The sequence below is a fragment of the Primulina tabacum genome, chromosome 14 (genome assembly GCF_025594145.1).
Source record: "Primulina tabacum isolate GXHZ01 chromosome 14, ASM2559414v2, whole genome shotgun sequence".
Classification (NCBI taxonomy): domain Eukaryota; kingdom Viridiplantae; phylum Streptophyta; class Magnoliopsida; order Lamiales; family Gesneriaceae; genus Primulina; species Primulina tabacum.
Genome location: NC_134563.1, coordinates 7,713,228 through 7,735,437, shown reverse-complemented (window position 1 = coordinate 7,735,437; position 22,210 = coordinate 7,713,228). Strand labels below are relative to the sequence as shown.

The 22,210-nt window shown below is 37.5% G+C and overlaps 2 protein-coding genes and 1 pseudogene across 2 annotated transcripts; 2 read left to right on the top strand and 1 right to left on the bottom strand.

Moving 5' to 3' along the window:
* Positions 1 to 14,750: 14,750 nt before the first annotated feature.
* Positions 14,751 to 17,451, bottom strand: LOC142523744 (cytochrome P450 CYP749A22-like; annotated as a pseudogene).
* A 2,375-nt stretch (positions 17,452 to 19,826) lies between these two features.
* Positions 19,827 to 20,195, top strand: LOC142523743 (putative mitochondrial protein AtMg00820). Its single transcript, XM_075627477.1, has one exon. It carries the CDS (start codon positions 19,827 to 19,829, stop codon positions 20,193 to 20,195), a length of 369 nt encoding a protein of 122 aa, XP_075483592.1.
* Positions 20,196 to 21,088, top strand: LOC142523742 (secreted RxLR effector protein 161-like). Its single transcript, XM_075627475.1, has 2 exons — positions 20,196 to 20,266; positions 20,758 to 21,088. Exons 1-2 carry the CDS (start codon positions 20,196 to 20,198, stop codon positions 21,086 to 21,088), a joined length of 402 nt encoding a protein of 133 aa, XP_075483590.1.
* The last annotated feature ends 1,122 nt before the right edge of the window (positions 21,089 to 22,210 follow it).

The following is a 22,210-nucleotide window of genomic DNA, read 5'->3' as shown; positions in this document are numbered from 1 at the left end:
TTAGGATTGGCTTGGTATCTAGTACACAAGCATATACTAAACATGATGTCAGGTCGACTGGCTGTCAAGTACAGGAGGTTTTATATGATGCTACGGCATAAAGTATTGTCAACATTTTCGGCAACGTCATCTTTGCACAATTTTTCACTCGAGCCTATAAGTGTCTTCATGTGTGGTGTTTTCATTTTTAATTTTCTTAATTAGATTTTTGGCATACTTACTTTGACACAGAAAAATTCCATCATGCATTTGTTTAATTTACAAACCAAGAAAGAAACTCAACTCACCAACCATACTCATTTCAAAAGTAGATGACATACATCAAACAAAATTATCAGCATGTTTTTTAGAAGATGCACTAAAAATTATGTCATCAATATAAACTTGGCAGATAAGGATTTTGCCTTTAGACTTTTGAATAAAAAGAGTTTTGTCTACCTCATCTCGTTTGAAGCCCATTTTAAAAATGATCCATACCAAGCACATGGTACTCACTCCAAACCGTAGAGTGCCTTTTTCAATTTGTAAACATGATCCAAATGATGTGGATCCTAAAATCTTTTATGCTTTTTTACATACAGTTCCTCACACAAAATTTCATTCAAAAATGCAATTTTAACATCCATTTGAAAAAGTTTGATTTTCATGTAGCATGCAATTGCTAACAATAGTCGGACTGACTCAATACGAGCAACAAGAGCAAAGGTCTCATCAAAATCAATCCCTTCAACAGTGTGTGTACCATCGAACAACCAACCTTGCTTTGTTTCAAATGATGTTTCCTAATAATCGGTTTTATTTTTGAAAATCTATTTTGTACCAATTATATTTCCATGGTCAGGAGGTGGAACTAAATACCAAATATCATTTCGAACAAATTGTTCAAGCTCATCATGCATTGAATTGGTCCAAACTCATATTTTAAAGCTTCATCAACATTTTTGGGTTCAAGATTGGAAATAAAACATGAAAATCTTACATGTGAGTACATGAAGCTCATGCACTACTAATCCAACCATCTTAAGGTAATCGATCTTTTTTTTCTTTTGGGTTTGAACTTCTCCATGCACATTTACAATTATTTGAGATGATGGATGATTTTTCTGGATTTTGGTTGGAATGTTCTGTCTATCATCTACTGCATCATCATCACTGTGTATTTCCTTCTCAGGTTCAGTGACTTCAATGCCACGTGTTATGCTAGATGTTATAACATCTGGGGCAATACCTGCATTTTACAGTAAGATTGGAATTTTCGTAAGATCTTCCACATCATCTTGAAATGTTTTCTTTTTGAGATCTGCACAAGTCATCAAAGACAATATTAATTGATTCAATGATATTCCTTGTTCTTAGGTTGAACATACGATATGCAAGACTATTCGTGGCATATCCCACAAACAAACACTTGTCACTTTTCGAATCAAATTTTGCAAGTTGATCCCTGTCATTCAAAGTATAACAAACACAACAAAAAAAATGAAAATATTTAAGATTATGCTTCTTTTCCATGATTATCTCATAAGATGTCATGGTTGAGCCACTTCTTAAATAAACCTTATTCGAAATATGACATGCAGTGTTAAGGGTCTCTGTCAAAAAATGCTTTGAATTCCAAGCTAGCATCACTATAGCCATTTCCTGTAATGTTCTGTTCTTGCGTTCGCTATGCCATTTTGTTGTGGGGGGGTTTTGGAGTCGAATACTCATGTGAAATTCTATTCCTGTCACAAAACGATGAGAATAAAAAGTTTTCAAATTCCTTACCATGATCATTTATGATCCTTCTCACCATCAAATTATGGAAGTTTATAATCCTTGTGATTAACTGTTTAAAAACATCAAAAGCTGTCCGACTTTTCCTTTATAAAACTTACCCATGAAAAACGTGAGAAATCATCGACATATATAAAAGATTACTTCTTACCTCTGAAGCTTTCCACTTCCACATGACCCATAAGGTCCATGTGTAGTAACTCGAGACAACGTGTTGTCCCAAAGTATGTCAACATGGGGTGTGACACGCGAGTTTGTTTAACCTTTTGACAATCTCCACAAACATATGGTATACCAGATGATAGATTAAGCATACCTCGTACTGCATCGTACTTACACAAGTTCTTCAGGGTTTTGAAATTCACATGCCCTAGTTTTTGATGCCAAAGGTCAAGTTCGCTTACTTGTGCACCTATTCGATATCAGTTGTCCAAAGACCTTGTTTCTGTCATAATGCACATGTTAGTTTCATCAAAAACCTTACAAGTATGTTTATCAAACTTGACATGTAAATTATCATCACAAAATTGGCTTATGTTTATCAAATTTGAATGCAATCCTTGGACATGAAGCACATTGTGGAGCATTGGTAGTACTTCGACATTCAATGTTTTCTTTTCACCAATCATTCCTTTAGCACCCTCTCCATAAGTTATTCTACAACCTTTTTTTATCAATATAGTCAGTGAGATGTTCTCGTGATCCTGTCATATGGCGTGAAGTTCCTGTAATATCCAAACTTGGTGAACGGTACGGTTTAAGATTTCTTATATTTATGGACTATTTGGTCAAGTAAAAGTATAGTTTAGATGTTAAGAATATCGATTTATGATTTCTAGTATTGTTGATTTTAGATGATGTGTAGTTATACGGTAGCGTCGTTACGATTAAATTCATGATAATTTGTATGTTGAGCCAATTTGTATGAGGTCAATCGGAGTGGTTAGATAAGATATACAGGTGCAACTTTCATGTTGAGAGTGTTGCCAAAATATGAGGAGAAGCGACGTTGCAATTCGATTTTTAGTTGCAAAGGATATTGTTGGCTTCAGGGGACAGTGCACCCGCGCCAGGAAAGCTACCGCACCCACGGTGTTTTGGCAGTAGGTCTATCGCACCCGCGGTCCATTATGCAGCGCACCCGCGGTTGTTTTCTTCGGATTTTCGGAAGTGGTACAGACTACCTAGCGCACCCAGCGGTGGAAGAGTTAGCGCACCTGCGGTGCGTGAACAGTAAAGTCGTGTTTTGGAGTTTGAAGTGATATAATACAAGGGTTTGGCTCATTTCTCTCATTCTTTTCTCATTTTCTCGGTTCTTCAGCTCAAGGGAGAGCTAGGGTTCTTAATTCTTTCTTTGGTTCCTTTGATTCAAGCTTCTAGTTAGATTATTGAAGTGAGAACAAGATCATTTTGGAGTTAAGGAGCTAAGGTAATCTTGTGGTTTAAGTTATTCTTGGATTATGGTGTGGGGGAAATCATGGAATGTGTGATTGATTGTGTTGATTGTATGGGTTTCATGGTATGTGTTTGTGATTATTAAGTTGTTGATGATTCAATACATGGTTTATTGTCGTAGGAATTTGTACTAGGGGATTAAAATCAAGCTTTCCATTGGTTGTAAGTGGAATTCATTTCTTGTGCTCACATGAAGTATATGTATGGTATTTCAATGGTTTTAACATGCTATCCCCTTCCACTTGATTCATGTTATGTATTGATACACTTTGTTGTATATTAGAGGCTTTTATATGTCTCAATGTTATAAAAGGGAATGTAAATGAAAAGAGCATTCAAAGTGTTTGTTTTAATGCCCAAGAGAGAGTTCAAATGATTTATTAAATTGATAAATAGATAGTCAGAGATTGCATGCAATTAGTTGATCAACGACCATAGGCTTATATCCCAACAGAGTAATCGATTTATATCGATGGGATATAGGTACAGAGACAGAGATACTGTTTAGATATCAATCCACCAGAGAAAAGAGAAATACCATCGTTATTGTCATGTTATACTATGTTATTCATGTTTTAAGAGTTAGATGGTATTTAATGATTTCAAAGTCATGTTTTTCAGAGTATGATATGTATAGATTGTTATGTAAGAGTTTCACTTGCTGAGTTTTATACTCATTTCAGTTATTCATGTGATGCAGATAAGAGCGACGAGCCGGGACGTTGATTGGAGCCGAGGTCATATGCATACAAGAGATAGAAGGAAGAAAAATATTTTGTTATTATTTTGACATGATCAAAAATGATATTTTGTATTTTGATACAACACTTTATTGATCATGTTTATACTTGTGATTGTATATATTTTGAAAATGTATTCATGTCAAGAGAATATTTTTTTTTAAATCCTTCTTTCCTCTAAGTAAATTATTTCAATTTCCTCTGTTATTTTATGAAATCAGTCGAGGACGTTACATTTAGTGGTATCAGAGCAACATTCTTCGGACCAATGCATATGACTTCGTCTACTTTCAACAGTCCGGGTATGTCTTCTTCTACATCTATTTATTGTTATTGGTTGATATTTATTATGTGAGCACATTGTAGGATTTAATGCCTCCTAAGAGAAAGGCTCCAGAGGTGAGGATAGCTCCTCATCGATAGTTATCGACGAGTTCGGTAAATTACTAAAAGAGCAAGCTAATGTTCACAGTGAACAGATTCAACAATTGCTCCGTTTGCAAGGTTCATGTCAAAGTAGAGGCCAAGGGAGAGGCCAAGTGGTTCAAGCAGTTGGGACTGATGGGATCTTTATTGCTTTTAAGAGGATGGATTCGCCTGAGTTTGCAGGAAGCACTGATCCATTGGTGGCTGTAGAGTGGATTAAAGCACTTGAGGCGATATTTGATCATCTCAAGTATGAAGACAAAGACAGAGTTGGTTGTGCAGTATTCATGCTAGTCAATGCTGCACGTATTTGGTGGAATGCCACCAAGGTAAGTGTTGATGTTCCGGCATTGAAGTGGCAAGATTTCACGGATCTTTTCTACGACAAGTATTTCCCGGATGCACTTTGAGCTCGGAAGGTGACTGAGTTTTTAGAGCTTCGACAGGGTAGTATGAATGTTGACGAGTACATTTTGAAGTTTGAGGAGGGATGTCTGTTTGCCCTATATATTGCCTCGAATGACAAAGACAAGGGTGCTCATTTCATCAGAGGACTTCGAGCAGAGATCAGGAGGGACATCAATATGTCTAAGGAGGTGACATTTAAAGAGATTGTGGCTAAAGCATTGTTAGCCGAGCAAGATGAGAAGGATATTGCTGAAGAGAGACAGGCGAGGCAGCAGGCTATTGCTCAAAGAGGTCTAGGTTCAAGCCAAAGAGGAAAAGGCAGTTACAAGGGGAAAGGCAAGATAGAGCCGAGTTCTAAAGCACCGACAGTCCCATTTGATCAAGAGAAGCTGTTGTGTCCCAAGTGCAGTAGGCATCATAGGGGTGAGTGCAGGTTTGGTACTCATACGTGCTACCGATGTGGTACTGCAGGCCATATCGCCAAGGACTGTCCGAGAGGATTGAGTAAAGAGAAGGTTCAGGGTCGCATCTTCACCATGACGAAGGAAGGTATTAATCCTGATTATTCTGTGATCTCTAGTACTATCTTAATTTCAGGCAGAGTAGCTACGACATTGATTGATACAGGTGCTACTCATTCTTTTATGTCTGAACTATTTTTGAGACATTTGGGTTTAGTTCCTTCTGTTCTTCCTCTCCAGTTTAATGTTGTATTGCCTTCTGGGGATGTGTTATGCCCGACGTCTATTATGTATGCGTGTTCTGTTCTAATTGATGAGCGAGTGGTTTATGCCGATTTGATTTTTATTCCGATGGTTGCGTTTGATATTATACTTGGCATGGATTGGCTATCGACTTATCGTGCAGTGATTGATTGCGTTGCCAAGAAGGTGAAATTTGCAGATGATGAAAATAAGGAAAGTGTGCTCGCCAGTGTAGGTACTTCGCTGGTACTTCCTTTTATTTCATGTCTTGAGGCTAAGAAGTTGTTGTTTAGAGGTTGTGATGGGTTTTTGGCTTCGATTGTTGATATGGATAGAATTGTGAAGTTGAATATTGATGATATTAATGTTGTGAGAGAGTTCCCTGATATATTTGAGGATGATGTGTCCGGGTTTACCGCCGGACAGAGATGTAGAGTTTGTGATCGATCTAGTTCTGGGGACGGTTCCTATTTCCAAAGCTCCATAAAGAATGGCCCCGACAGAGATGAAAGAATTGAAGATGCAGTTGCAGGATCTATTAGATAAAGGTTTTATACGGCCGAGTTCTTCGCCTTGGGGAGCTCTGGTTCTTTTCGTCAAGAAGAAAGATGGGTCTTTGCGGCTGTGCATTGATTATAGGGAAATCAACAAAGTGACGATTAAGAATAAATATCCGTTGCCACGAATAGACGACCTTTTTGATCAACTGCAGGGAGCTACAGTGTTTTCGAAGATTGATCTGCGATCTGGCTATTACCAGTTGAAAGTTAGGGAATCTGATATTCCTAAGACGGCGTTCCGGACCAGGTATGGTCATTACGAATTTCTTGTTATGTCATTCGGTCTGACTAATGCTCCTTCAGTCTTCATGGATCTTATGAACCGGGTGTTCAAGCCGTATTTGGATAGCTTTGTCATTGTTTTCATCGATGATATATTGATTTATTCCAAGACCAGAGAGCTTCACGCAGAGCACCTCAGAGTCGTTCTTCAGTTGTTGAGGGAGAAAAAGCTGTATGCTAAGTTGAAGAAATGTGAGTTCTGGTTGGAGCAGATTTCTTTCTTAGGCCATGTTGTCTCGAAGGATGGTTTAGCTGTTGATCCAGCAAAAATCGAGGCGATACAGAAGTGGCCTATCCCTACCACCGTATCAGAGGTACACATTTTTCTTACTTTGGTGGGTTATTATCGTCGTTTAATTTTAGACTTTTCCAAAATTGCTCTACCGTTAACCAGTCTGATGAGGAAGAATGTGAAGTTTGAGTGGTCCAATGAATGCCAAAGTGGATTCCAAGAGTTGAAAGATAGGTTGACGACAGCTCCGGTACTTGCATTGCCCAGTGGTACAGAAGACTTTGTTGTTTATACCGATGCGTCGAAGAAAGGCCTCGGTGCAGTGCTGATGCAACGTGGAAAGGTTATAGCTTATGCTTCTCGTCAGTTGAAAGTCTACGAGAAAAATTATCCTACGCATGATCTGGAACTGGCAGCTGTGGTATTCGCCCTGAAAATCTGGAGACATTATTTATATGGCAAAAAGTGTGAAATTTTCACAGACCACAAGAGTTTAAGGTATTTGTTTTCCCAGAAAAAACTCAATATGCGACAAAGACGGTGGTTAGAGCTTGTCAAAGATTATGATGTAACGATTAGTTACCACCCTAGGAAGGAAAATGTTGTAGCGGATGCATTGAGCCGTAAGTCGAGTTCTTCTTTGAGTTCTATGATCCAGAGACCGTTGTTGTTAGACTTGCAACGAGAAGAGATAACTTTGGTAGTACCGGGAACCATTGCTCGCTTTTCAGCGTTGATCATTCGGGCTACATTGACGGACAGAATCCGTAGAGAGCAGGTCAATGATGCACAATTGACAGAGATGAGAGCCAGAGCAGAAAGAGAGGTAATTCAGAGTTTGGGATGAATAAAGATGGTTTGATGACATTCAGAGGCCATATATGCATTCCTACTGGTGATGATATTCTGCGAGACGTCTTGACAAAGGCACATACCGCGCCATACTCGATACATCCAGGTAGTACCAAGATGTATCAGGATCTTCGAAGACTCTATTGGTGGCTAGGTATGAAGAAGGATATTGCCATGTTTATTTCTCAGTGTTTAACTTGTCAGCAGGTGAAGATCGAACACCAGAAACCTGCTGGGACATTGCAAGTCATTGCCGATTTCTCAATGAAATGGGAGCACATTACAATGGACTTCGTGATTGGTCTTCCCAGAACGCAAAAAAGCTATAACTCTATTTGGGTTTTTGTTGATCGGTTGACCAAATCAGCGCATTTTATCCCAGTCGAGACAACGTATTCCATGAACCAGTATGCCGAAGAGTACATAGCAGAGATTGTCAGACTTCATGGTGTTCCTGTGTCGATCGTGTCTGATCGTGACCCTAGATTTACTTCAGAGTTTTGGAAGAGTTTACACAGAGCCTTGGGTACACGGTTAGCATTCAGTACAGCATATCATCCCCAGAGCGATGGTCAATCAGAGAGAGTTATTCAGATTTTGGAGGATATGCTCAGAGCTTGTACTATTGACTATCCTGGTAGCTGGGATTCCAAATTGCCTCTGGTTGAGTTCACGTACAATAACAGCTACCAGATGACGATTGGCATGGCATCGTATGAAGCACTTTATGGCAGGAAATGTAGATCCCCCTTATATTGGGACGAGATTGGTGAGAGAAATATGTTGGGTCCAGAGTTGGTCCAACAGACAGCTGATGTTGTTGCTGTTATTCAAGGAAGGATGAAGGCAGCACAGTCAAGACAGAAGAGTTATGCTGATTTAAGACGTAGGCCATTGCAATTTGAGGTTGGCGATCACGTGTTCTTGAAGATTGCACCTCTTAAAGGTGTGATGCGGTTTGGCAAAAAGGGAAAGTTGAGTCCAAGGTTTATTGGCCCATTTGAGATACTGGACAGAGTCAATGATCGAGCTTGCAGGTTAGCCTTACCACCATATCTTGATAGAGTTCATAATGTTTTTCATGTCTCCATGCTCAGGAAGTATATTGCGAATTCTTCCGATGTTCTTCGTCACGAGCCATTGGATTTGACGCCGAATTTGACGTACCAAGAGATTCCAGTCCAGATTCTGGATCGCAAAGTTAAAGTATTGAGAAACAAAGAGATCGGCATTGTTAAAGTCCTTTGGAGGAATCAATTGATTGAAGAAGCTACGTGGGAACCAGAGGATGAGATGAAAGGAAAGTATTCTGAGTTGTTTGCGCAGTGAAAGTCAATTTCGGGGGCGAAATTTCTTTAAGGAGGGGAGATTGTAATATCCAAACTTGGTGAACGGTACGGTTTAAGATTTCTTATGTTTATGGACTATTTGGTCAAGTTTAAGTATAGTTTAGATATTAAGAATATCGATTTATGATTTCTAGTATTGTTGATTTTAGATGATGTGTAGTTATATGGTAGCGTCGTTACGATTAAATTCATGATAATTTGTATGTTGAGCCAATTGGTATGAGGCCAATCGGAGTGGTTAGATAAGACATACAGATGCAACTTTCATGTTGAGAGTGTTGCCAAAATATGAGGAAAAGCGACGTTGCGATTCGATTTTTATTTGCAAAGGATATTGTTGGCTTCAGGGGACAGTGCACCCACGCCAGGAAAGCTACCGCACCCGCGGTGTTTGGGCAGTAGGTCTATCGCACCCGCGATCCATTATGCAGCGCACCCGTAGTCGTTTTTTTCGGATTTTCGGAAGTGGTACAGACTACCTAGCGCACCCGCGGTGGAAAAGTTAGCGCACCTGCGATGCGTGAACAGTAAAGTCGTGTTTTGGAGTTTTAAGTGATATAATACAAGGGTTTGGCTCATTTTTCTCATTCTTTCCTCATTTTCTCGGTTCTTCAGCTCAAGGGAGAGCTAGGGTTCTTAATTCTTTCTTTGGTTCCTTTGATTCAAGCTTCTAGTTGGATTATTGAAGTGAGAACAAGATCATTTTGGAGTTAAGGAGCTAAGGTACTCTTGTGGTTTAAGTTATTCTTGGATTATGGTGTGGAGGAAATCATGGAATGTGTGATTGTGTTGATTGTATGGGTTTTATGGTATGGATTTGTGATTATTAAGTTGTTGATGATTCAATACATGGTTTATTGTTGTAGGATTTGTACCAAGAGATTAGAATCAAGCTTTCCACTTGTTGTTCATTTCTTGTGCTCAAATGAAATATATGTATGGTATTTCAATGGTTTTAACATGCTATTCCCATCCACTTGATTCATGTTATGTATTGATATACTTTGTTGTATATTAGAGGCTTTTATATGTCTCAATGTTATAAAAGGGAATATAAATGAAAAGAGCATTCATAGTGTTTGTTTTAATGTCCAAGAGAGAGTTCAAATGATTTATTGGATTGATAAATAGATAGTCAGAGATTGCATGCAATTAGTTGATCAACGACCATAGGCTTATATCCCAACAGAGTAATCGATTTATATCGATGGGATATAGGTACAGAGACAGAGATACTGTTTAGATATCAATCCACCAGAGAAAAGAGAAATACCATCGTTATTGTCAATGTTATACTATGTTATTCATGTTTTAAGAGTTAGATGGTATTTAATGATTTCAAAGTCATGTTTTACAGAGTATGATATGTATAGATTGTTATGTAAGAGTTTCACTTGTTGAGTTTCATACTCATTTCCGTTATTCATGTGATGCAGATAAGAGTGACGAGCCGGGACGTTGATTGGAGCCGAGGTCATATGCATACAAGAGATGGAAGGAAGAAAGATATTTTGTTAACATTTTGACATGATCAAAAATGATATTTTGTATTTTGATACAACACTTTATTGATCATGTTTATACTTGTGATTGTATATATTTTGAAAATGTATTCATGTCAAGAGAATATATTTTTTTAAATCCTTCTTTCCTCTAAGTAAATTATTTCAATTTACACTATTATTTTTTGAAATCAGTAGAGGGCGTTACAGTTCCACTATCAAAGTACCAATGAACCTGCAGTGTTAGTTTTTAATGATGTATAGAAAACATTACAGTGAGTTTAATTTTTACCTTTGGTGCCCAAAATTTTCTTACTGTAGCTAGATGATTTGAGGTATTACGGTAAGTGTTGGGCAAAATTCGGGGCAACATCTGATTCACCATTGTATTCATGCAGTCTTCCCTGATTTTAAAATAATAATGCCTGATATGTCTAGGATTAAAACAATAATGACACACATACATGTGTTTTCTTTGCTTTGAAACAGGTGCAGCATGTTGTCTTTTTGGTGGAGGACGTTTACTCAAAGTTGTGGATTGTGAGTGTTTAGAAGAACCAGCTTTTTCTTTTACTAAAACAGTTGATTTAGATGATTCACCAATTTCAAACACACTGTCTTTGAAACACAAACCCTTCTTGTCATCTCTTCCCATCAAAAGTATGGATTCAGGCTTAGATGTGCTCGAATTGAACTTGGTTAGTGTCTCAGTCACCTTCTGAAGCACATCCTTGATCTTACGTAATTCTAAGTTTTTTTTGCTCAGGATTATTTCAAGCTTGGCAACCACAATTTTCAGCTCAGTGTTCTCCTTCAGGAGAGTTGTGTTAATCATATTTCTTTTAATCCAATGAGCATACCACTCTTCATATAATTCTGTACACTCTCAAGACTGATTTCTTCATCATCAGCTTCCAAATCATCATCTGCACTTGAGTTTTCAGAAGTTGTAGAATTTTAAAACAATGATTTTGAACACGTGTTGCACCCAGGTGTCGCAACACCTAAGGCAACACCCAAATGATTTACCTGCAGCCAAAGTTTTTCTACCAAAAGTGCAGTCAAGGAGATGTGGTTTTTTTCTTCATTGGATTCGTCCTCCTCATCAGATTTCTCATCGCTTAGAGAAACATTGTACCCTTTGTTCTTGCGAGTTCTATTTGCACATTCATTGACATAATGTCCAAATCCATTGCATTCTATACATTGTACTGAATCATACTTCTTCGGATTAAACTGACCCTTACCTTCATTTCTTGGTCGAAACTTGCCTTGGACAGGAAACTTCTGTTGTTTTTCACGGGCTAGTAGACTAGGAAACTTTGATGGTAGTCCAGCCTTCTTCTTGTCTCTAATTCTCTTTAAATAATCCCCAATTCTTTGTGATGTAGGAAATAGAATCCTCACAAAGGTCCGATTTATTAACCTCTTGGGATAGTTGAAGAAGATCATTATACGAATCATCAGAAATTTGGAATGCAATAGTCTTGTCCTTGTCATTTTTCTTCATGTCCATGTTCATTTCGAAGGTACGAAGTGAACTTATCAAATCCTCCAAGGCTATATGAATTGTATCCTTAGCGTCATCAATTGCACATATTTTTATATTGAATCTTTCGAGCAAAGATCGGAGTACTTTGCTTACCAGACGTTCATCCGAGATGGGATCACCTAGACTGAATGATTCATTGGCAATCTCCCTGACGTATCGATCATAATCAATGATTGTTTCGATTTCTTCCATTATCGGATTCTCAAATTTTGATGTAAGCATTCTAAATTTTGTTCTCCTCACAATTTTAGAACCTTCACAATATTTCTGAAGCATTTCCAAGCATCCTTGGCCGATACACAGTTTGTAATTGGGCTGAACATATTGAGGTCGACTGCGGTGAAAATGGCATTTAAGGCCTTCAAATTGTGGTTCAAGATCTGCACTTCCTCAGCAGTCCACTCATTTTCAGGCTTTATCAGGGTATCACCATCTTCGTCTATCCTTTTTGGTGGACTCCAACCTGCTGACAACACATTGCCAGGCTCGTTCATCTATATATTCAATATATATTCTAATCTTCACCTTCCATAAACTGTAGTTGGATCTATCCAAAACAGGTGGTCGAAGTGCTGTGTGATGCGTCCATTATCTGTCAAACAAAATAACCAGAATAAGCACTTAGTATATCAACAGTAGTCTTTGATACTACTTGTTAGATGTGGGATATATTTTGTTTAACAGTAAAACCTGTGAGAAAATATATGACCGTAAATTTGTGTTTATCAAAATTACTTGTTGTGTGAAATGTTACAACATTTCAGATAACATGCAGCGGAATTTATAAGCTTGTACCACAAATTATCTTTAAGTAAGTACAATGGGACGGAATATATTTTGCACAAGTATCCTCAGGGCAAAAATAATCGCAGAAAACCAACGAGTTTACACAATAACTAACACTAGTTATTTTAATCAAAAACCAATTTTCTTAACACTTTGAGAAAATCAAATGTTTTCTAAAACAAAGAACAACACTAAAACAATATTAAAGGAAGCAAAATACGATGCCAAAATTGAAGCAACAAAAACAAATCTTCAGTCAGCTCTTTCACAATTGTTGTCTGCAGATGTCTCCAACAATCACGACAACACGTGGATTCAGCACTCTTTGATCAACAGCAACCTTGTAAATATTTTCTTTAAAGTTTATGGCGTGCAAATGTGCAATAGCATGTATGTGCGTCTACGTCAATCACCACCCATTTGCATGAGTTGAATCCTCTTATTTATAGCCCTAGGGTTTATCAAGAAAAAAACCTACACAATATGAAAATCAAGAGTTTTATTATAAATAAACCCTTTTTAAATCAATAATACCACATCATAAATATCATATCTAGAAAAGCAAAACCCTTTAGAACAATATTTCACACAATCTTATAAATAAGGAAATTAAATTAAACGAAAATATTATTTCAAGGAATAAATTATATCTTGGAATCCAAGATTACTTTTTCTTTCATCTCTAATTCTTAGAAAGGGTATTTTGAGAAAGAAATAATGAGATTTAGTATATTTGAGGTTAAAGGAGCCCAATCACTAATGACATCTTATTTTAAGTTGTCCAAGGATCAATCACCATAAACAAAGTAGGAGAAGGATCATATGAATCAAATATCATATGCTATTGATGTGGGATCTATTATGTACATCGTAACATATGCTATGAATGTGATCAACAAGTTTATGGTAAAACTTGAGAAGATTCATTGGGATTCTATAAATAGACATGAAGATACTTGAATGAAACAATGGATTATGGCCCGGGATTTGGGGGATTAGACTCCAAAGACTAGGGATTGGACTCAGGAGATAGAGGAGGAGCTGGAAACCATGCATAGTACTGCAATGAGCTAGAGATCAATCTCGCAAGCAGTAATGTCATTCTCTATAATTGAAGCTGAGTTCATATCACTGACCAAAGCAGTATGAAGGCCTTATGGATCGAGAGATTCTTAAGAGAGCTCAGGATCGAAAAAAAAGTTGATAATATAATGTGTTAATCAAAGTGCAATTCACTTGGTCATAAATCAATTTATTAACAAGAGGACTTAACATGTGTATGTGAAGCAACACTTCATCAAGGAGAACGTTGAAAAAGGAAAGTGTGCATATCAAAGATTGAGAATCAAGACAATCCGACTGACATGCTCACCAAGGTTATACCAACTGAAAAGTTCGATGATTGTTTACAAAGGACGGCATGGATCGAAGGTTCTTGAATTTAAGAATGAAGGAAGAGATTTGCGGATTCATTCCAAATATTCAAATGTTAATTCAATCAATTAAGAAATTAAATTATTTTTCAAGTGGTGGATTAATGAGTAAGTGACTAGAAAGTTATTTCTCGGTCTTTGTTTTTATAAAACTTGTGTTACACAGTCTTGTACATTAGGGTGAATTCTGAGAATTCAATTATATAACTCTTGTAATTGAGTGAATGAATTCCTTCTCGAAATTTCTTTTGTGCTCTTCTGTAATCTCTCTTATTTATGCATCACACATATTCCCCCAACTTTGTACAACATTCCCTTAATTATTTTCATTGGCAAACCTCAGTAGATATTGCAAAAGATCTATTAATTGTTGAATTATATACATTTCTATGAGATACATAATCAAATACGATCAGCAAATGGTATAACTACAATGTTGTATCTATTGTTGACTGAGACTCCAAATGTTCCATTGAACATGTGACGAGGACACATACAAATGAGAACTATAAGGACGACATATATTAAATATTGTGGATTTAATATCATGAACCAATGCACCATATATGTCGAGTTAATCATAAAAAATTTCCAAAATTATACAAAAAAAAAATCTGGAGTACGTCATTCATTATTTATCAAGCAATTAACATCCCAAGAACTGAAAGGAAAACTCATGTTTATGCAGTTCATTCATCGTTCCATTGGTTGCAAAATGATTGGCAGATCATGTTGAGAAAAAACAGTGGCAAGGATGATAATGAACATAACTAGGACACAATGTGAACTTGAAACGATTGAAGGATCATAGAGAGCGCAATCTTTGCTTCATTGCTTGCAAAGTTCAATCCAACTCACGTTTGTGGACCAAAACCGAATGGAAGGAATGCCATGGGGTTATTTCTAGTTGCCTTAGCCACCCCTTCTGTAAATCTCTCTGGTATGAAAAGGTGATCATCTGCTCCCCATATTTATCGACTTCCGTGAAAGTTCCAGAATGGGAAGACTTATTTCCATGTCAGCCGAGAGCTCATAATATCATAGCCTTATGTTTGTTTATCGCTCTTCGAGCAAGACTTGTCAAAGGGCTGTATAGCCTTAGCATCTCGTTCATGATCATGCTTACCTAAACACATGAGAGAAAGGACCAAACATGAACAAAAAATGAAGTGAATATACTTGAAACTCGGCTAGTTCTCTTCTTCTTAATCATGATTCTTGTTGTGAGCTTAATATTTATTTCTCATAAATTTATGAACAGAGTTCAAAGGGCATAAGCTGCCCTTTCGGATTTCAAATTTTCTTAGCCAAACAGTTGAAGCACCTCGTGCCTCTCCTTTTCTTGTCAATCTGTGCGAATCGCCAAGAAAAGAAACGTCCAAGAAAGTAAGCTGCTAGTGGTCTCATGCCCAGCAAGAAAGAATACCTTGCATTCATCAATGATATTATCAACAGAAATCCAAAATTTCTTGCCTACAACATGGTGAGCTGCAAGCAGTGATCCAAAAAGTAATTCCCAAAGTTCTGTGCTTCTCCTTTGAACACTTTATCCTCTCTTTTCCTCACTATTTCAACGATAGAATCGCGCAGAGATTGTTCAATTTTATCTGACTCAATGTCATCTTTTGGCCTTGAAACCTTTGTTGCGAAACATCGGACAAGAAAGTTTTAGTTCCTAATTTGTAAGTGATTTGAAACACATGCTTAATCAAGATTATTTTTCAAAAGAGTGAAAGGTTGAGTTTACATGATACCAGTAACTCGAACTTAATTTTTCAACATTTTTGAATAAGAGATATTCGAGCTTTGTCAACATAGCGAATATGTTTTGCCCTTCCAAGTAACTGCTTCCAAAAGTTGTTCTTGCAATCACCTCAGAACTTAGAATTAAGATCGAATTCGTGGTATACTTCTAGTTCTTTTCCTTCGTACTTTCTCCATTTTCCTATCATACTTCCCACACTTGCAACCATTACCGAAAACATTCCTGCATCAGGGGCGGAACTGGAATTTTTTGTACGTCTATGATATAAAGATGTTAAGAATATCGTGATCTTAAGAATTTGAACCATTTGTGTTATGCTCAATTAGTTACCTTCAAGCTTTCTGCATAAAATGCATGATTGGCTATTTTCCGCAGTTTCAACCATTTCTCCCCTTCTGTCATAACAATCCATCTCCTACGAGCTTCTAAGCAAAGCCATCGATTTTGATTTCGGATACATACATTCTTTGCTAGACAACATTTCTTTAACCATCTCCGGTTAACTGATCACCATGTGAGGCCTAGGACCATTCCGAGTAAGAAAAATATTTCCTATCACAGAGAGAACCAAATAAATTAAACGATTTCAATCACGACTCATCATAAAAGAAAGAACGAAAATATATCTCGTTATCATATATCTTCATCCAGGCATAGAAATTAGGATGGATTTGAGGGAATATGTCGTGTGAAGATTCCATAGCACCCTTGAGTGCTTGCTGCTTCAACAACACGGTCTCTTAAGTACTTCCATGAATTAATTTGTATGAGGGGCCGATATTCCCGGTCTCCTCAACGTTGATTGTATGCAAAAATTTCCATATTACTTTGTGTTGGATAATTTTGATGCTTAATGAATGAAAATTAAACAAATTAATCAATGTGTTTGATTGGAAAAATTTGAAACGAAGAACGAAGCTTAATGAATGAATATTAAGTTTGGTGATTCTGAATTAAACTCGAAACGAGTTCATCGAATGTTGAAAGAACTTCAAACGAGTAGTCGAAACATTTAAGGGACGAAAACCGAATTAAAAAAATTTTATGTCCAGTAGCAGGCGCGCACCCGCATGCAGATGTGCGCGCCTGCCGAAAGATCTCGGTAGGCGCTGCCAAGAGCGCTCGGCAGGGCGCCCGCGCCCCTTCGCGTATTTTTTTTGTTCATTCGGATTTTTCTTGTATTTTTCATTTTCTTGGCATTATTTGATGTTTGTGGTCAGTTACAATGGTCAAGGGACACCCCTATGAATGAAAGATCATGTCTTTTCACATGAAAAACATTAAATGATTGATTTATTGGGAAAAAAAAACATACACATAATTTCATATTTGCATATTAATCTTCTTCCTTCTTCAACAAGAGACAGTTCCATTCATTTTCTTGTTATAGAACTTGAATATTTGAGTGCTCATTATCCAAGAGTTGTAGTTGTATCTTGGGAGAAGATTGCAACAAACCTTTAGCACATTGTGAGGGGCAAATTCTTTTTAAGGAGAAAGTGTTCAACAATTGCCTCTACAAGCCATTTTCATTTTGCTTTTCCTATCAAATTTGAATATTACAAACAACAATGTTAAGAAGAATTTGTGTTTTTTAATCACTTACAAGAAAAATCTCAATGGCATCATCATCTACAACACAACATGCAATCGTTGCGCCAGGAGAGAAACCAGAAAAGTTTTCTGGTGCAGATTTCAAAAGATGGCAACAAAATATGCTATTTTATCTCAAAACCTTGAGTTTGTCAAGGTTCTTGAAGGAAGATCCTCCCACCGTTGCTGAAAACGAGAGACACCAACATGAGAGCCGCTTTGGATGCATGGAACCAAAGTGATTTCCTGTGCAAGAACTACATCCTCAATGGATTTGACAATTCATTGTACAATGTTTATTGTCATGTCAAGACCGCCAAAGAATTTTGGGATACGCTTGATAAGAAATACAGGGCGGAGGATGCAGGTTTGAAGAAGTTTATTGTTGGGAGATTTTTGGACTACAAGATGGTGGACTCAAAATCCGTGATGAGTCAAGTGCAAGAACTACAACGTCTCTTGCACGAGATTCATGCGGAAGAAATAAGTCTAAGCGAATCCTTCCAAGTTGCTGCTTTGATCGAGAAACTCCCTCCGTTGTGGAAGGATTTCAAGAATTATTTGAAGCACAAAAGGAAGGATATGGGATTGGAGGATCTCATTGTGAGATTGAGGATAGAAGAGGACAATAAGAGCACCGAGGCCAAGTCAAGTAAAATGGCAGCAAGGGTGAACATTGTTGAATCGAGTTTCAAAGGGAAGAAAAGGAAGTTTGAGAAGCAACCACAACAAGTCCAACAACCACCAAATAAAAAGAAGTTCAAAGACACTTGTTATTACTGCGGAAAACCGAATCACATGGCTAAGGATTGTAGGAATCCAAAGAAGGGAAATCCTCAAGCCAACGTAGTTCAAGAAAGGTCGGTACCATTTGATTTTTCTGAACTTGATTTGTCTGCAGTTATTTTGGAAGTAAATTTGGTGGAAAACCCCAACGAGTGGTGGGTTGATACTGGAGCAACTCGACACATATGCTCGAACAAGGGGATGTTCTCCACATACACTCCATCGACCGGGAGAAAACTATACATGAGGAACTCTGCTACATCTGAGGTGGTGGGCACCGGAAATGTAGTACTGAAGAAGACATCGGGTTTGGAAGTAACCCTTGTTGATGCACTTCATGTACCAGATATAAGAAAGAACCTCGTGTCGGGGTCTCTGTTGGTTAAACACGGGTTTAGACTAGTATTTGAGTCTAACAAGGTTGTATTGACCAAGAATGATCATTTTATTGGAAAAGGATATCTCGATGAGAACCTTTTCAAGTTGAATGTAATTGCTATAAGCCAAAATGTTGTTGAAAGTAATAAAGACAAAAGTTCTATTTACTTGCTTGAGTGTTCTCATTTATGGCATGTTCGTTTAGGACACATAAATTTTAATACCTTGCAACGTTTATTGAAACTGGAATTATTGCCTAAACACAACGTCGATCCAACACAAAAATGCGAGTTATATGTTGAAGCAAAAATGATCAAAGCGCCTTACCACTCGATTGAAAGATGTACAACTCCTCTAGAACTAATACACACCGATCTTGGTGATTTAAAGTTTATACAAACTAGAGGAGGGAAAAGATAATACGTGACATTCAGTAATGATCATACAAGGTACTGTTACGTATATCTTTTGAGGTCGAAAGATGAAGCTCTTGAAGCATTCAAATGTTATAAGACCGAAGTTGAGAATCAACTAGGCAAACAAATAAAGAAGGTTCGAAGCGATAGAGGGGGTAAATACGGAGCACCGTTTGATGAATTCTGCACATCTGTGGGCATAATTCATGAAACGACTGCTCCTTATTCACCACAATCGAATGGCATTGCCAAAAGAAAGAATCGAACTCTGAAAGATATGATGAATGCTATGTTAATAAGTTCAGGACTATCCCAAAACTTGTGGGGGGAAGCATACTATCGGCTAATCACATCCTGAACAAGATACCCCAATGGAAAAATGACAAGTCACCTTACGAATTGTGGAAAGGTCATAAGCCTTCCTACAAATACCTCAAAGTGTGGAGGTGTCTAGCTAAGGTTGAAATACCAAAGCCTAAACAAGAGCAAATTGGACCAAAGACGGTCGATTGCATATTCATAAGATATGCACATAATATTCGTGCCTATAGGTTTATAGTGCACAAATCTGAAAATGCAGAAATGAATACGGGCATGACAATTGAGTCAAGAAATGTCATATTTTTTGAAAATATATTTCCTTGTAAATAAAGGAAAAAAATGTTCTAGCAAGCGAAAACTTGAGACGGAACATGCAGGTCAAGTACCTACATATGAGCCAACTCTAAATGAAAATGTTATACCATTGGAAGACTCTTCAAAGGAGCAAGAGCCAAGAAGAAGCAAAAGGGCTAGAATCTCAAAGTCATTGGTCCAGACTTCCATACTTTTATGTTGGAGAATGAACCAAAGGACATACAAGATGTTCTGGCTAGCCCTGAAGCTCTTTATTGGAAAGAAGCCATCAACGCTGAAATGGATTCCATTTTGCAAAATCATACTTGGGAACTAGTGGATTTTCCACAAGGTACCAAGCCATTAGGATGCAAATGGATATTGAAAAAGAAAACTAGAATTGACAGAAGTATTGAAAAATACAAAGCCAGGCTTGTGGCCAAAGGCTATAGACAAAGAGAAGGTCATGATTTCTTCGACACGTACTCACCAGTTTCAAGGATAACATCCATTCGTGTGCTCATTGCTATTGCAGCTTTGCATAACCTTGAGATACATCAAATGGATGTCAAAATGCATTCTTAAATGGTGAACTTGAAGAAGAAATATATATGGAGCAACCTGAAGCCTTCATTGTTAAAGGACAAGAAAGAAAGGTCTGTCGTTTAATTAAGTCACTATAGGGCCTTAAACAAGCGCCCAAGCAGTTGCACAAAAAATTTGACAAGGTAGTACTGTCAAATTTATTTAAGATTAATGAGTGTGACAAATGTATTTACATTAAAGGCACTAGAGAATCTTATGTGATAGTATGTCTACGTGTGGATGACATGCTAATAATGGGGAATAGTTAAGAGTTGATTAAGGGTACAAAAAAAATATTGACAAAACATTTTTATATGAAAGATATGGGTATTGCTGATGTAATTCTAGGGATTAAAATCTTTAGAACTCCAGAAACAATAGTCTTATCTCAGTCTCATTATGTAGAAACAGTGTTGAAAAATTTTAACGCTTATGACTCTATCCCAGTAAAAACGCCTTTAAACGTGAATGTCCATTTGGCGAAGAATCATGGAGAACCAGTTTCCTAACTGTAATACTCCAGAATTATTGGAAGCCTTATGTACATCACTAATTGTACTAGACCTGACATCGCTTGTGCGGTTAACAAGTTAAGTCGGTTTACGAGTAACCCTAGTGATGCACACTGGAAGGCGTTGACAAGGGTGCTTAGATATTTAAAGCACACCTCAGAGTATGGATTAAATTACACAAGGTATCCTGCAGTACTTGAAGGATACTGTGATGCAAATTGGATTTCTGACACCGAGGACTCCAAATCCACCAGCGGGTGTGTATTTAGCATTGGTGGAGGAGCAGTCTCTTGGAGGTCATCGAAACAAGCTTGTATTGCAAGATCTACTATGGAATTGAAGTTCATAGCGCTAGATAAAGCTGCAGAAGAAGCTGAATGACTTCGCAACTTTCTAGAGGACATTCCGTGTTGGACAAGTCCAGTGCCAGCAATCTCGATACATTGCGATAGTCAGTCGGCAATTGCAAGGGCACAAAACAGTATGTACAATGGCAAGTCTCGACACATTCATCGAAGACATAATACTATGCGACAGTTGATCTATAATGGAGTTATATCCGTTGATTATATTAAATCAAAGGATAACTTAGCGGATCCTCTTACAAAAGCATTACATAGAGATCAAATGTACTGTATGTCAAGAGGAATGAGATTAAAACCTACCAAATAAAGTTTTCATAGTGGCAACCTAACATTGTTGATTGGAGATCCCAAGATCTTGGTTCAATGGGAAAACTAAATTATGAGAACTTGAGGAATCACTCATCATTCCTAAGACAATGAGTGAGATTGCCTACAAAGGTAGTGATGTTAAGTATTACACTTTTAATGATTCCGTAGCTTGCAAAAGCGGGGTATGTAGGATACCCTTTTAAAAGGAGATCACATATGTACGTGTGAGGACTGGTCCGCCTCGATGAAACACGTATGAAGCCAAGATATGTTCCATGGCAAAAGCAGACACAACCGATAAAACAAAATGGAAATGGAAGGAATGTTATCATGTGGGTACAGTTTTCTGGTTTTACATGAACCGCCAAGAAGTTCAAGACATCAAGTTCACTTCGTGGCCTAGTAAATCCGATTGTATTCCACTAAGGAAGGTTCAAAGCCAAAAGCCACCATTCCTGATGTGATAATTTTTTGTGTATACTCTCTCTTATGCATCACGAGCATTCATACATTAATTTAATTCATGTGGGGGATTGTTGGATAATTTTGATGCTTAATGAATGAAAATTAAGCAAATTAATCAATTGTTTGATTGAAAAAATTAGAAACGAAGAACGAAGCTTAATGAATGAATATTAAGTTTGGTGGTTCTGAATTAAACTCGAAACGAGTTCATCGAATGTTGAAAGAACTTCAAACGAGTAGTCGGAACATGTAAGGGACAAAACTTAATATTCGTGTCCCTTTGGATTTTTCTAGTATTTTTCCATTTCCTTGGCATTGTTTGATATTTGTGGTCAGTTACAATGGCCAAAGACACCCCTATGAA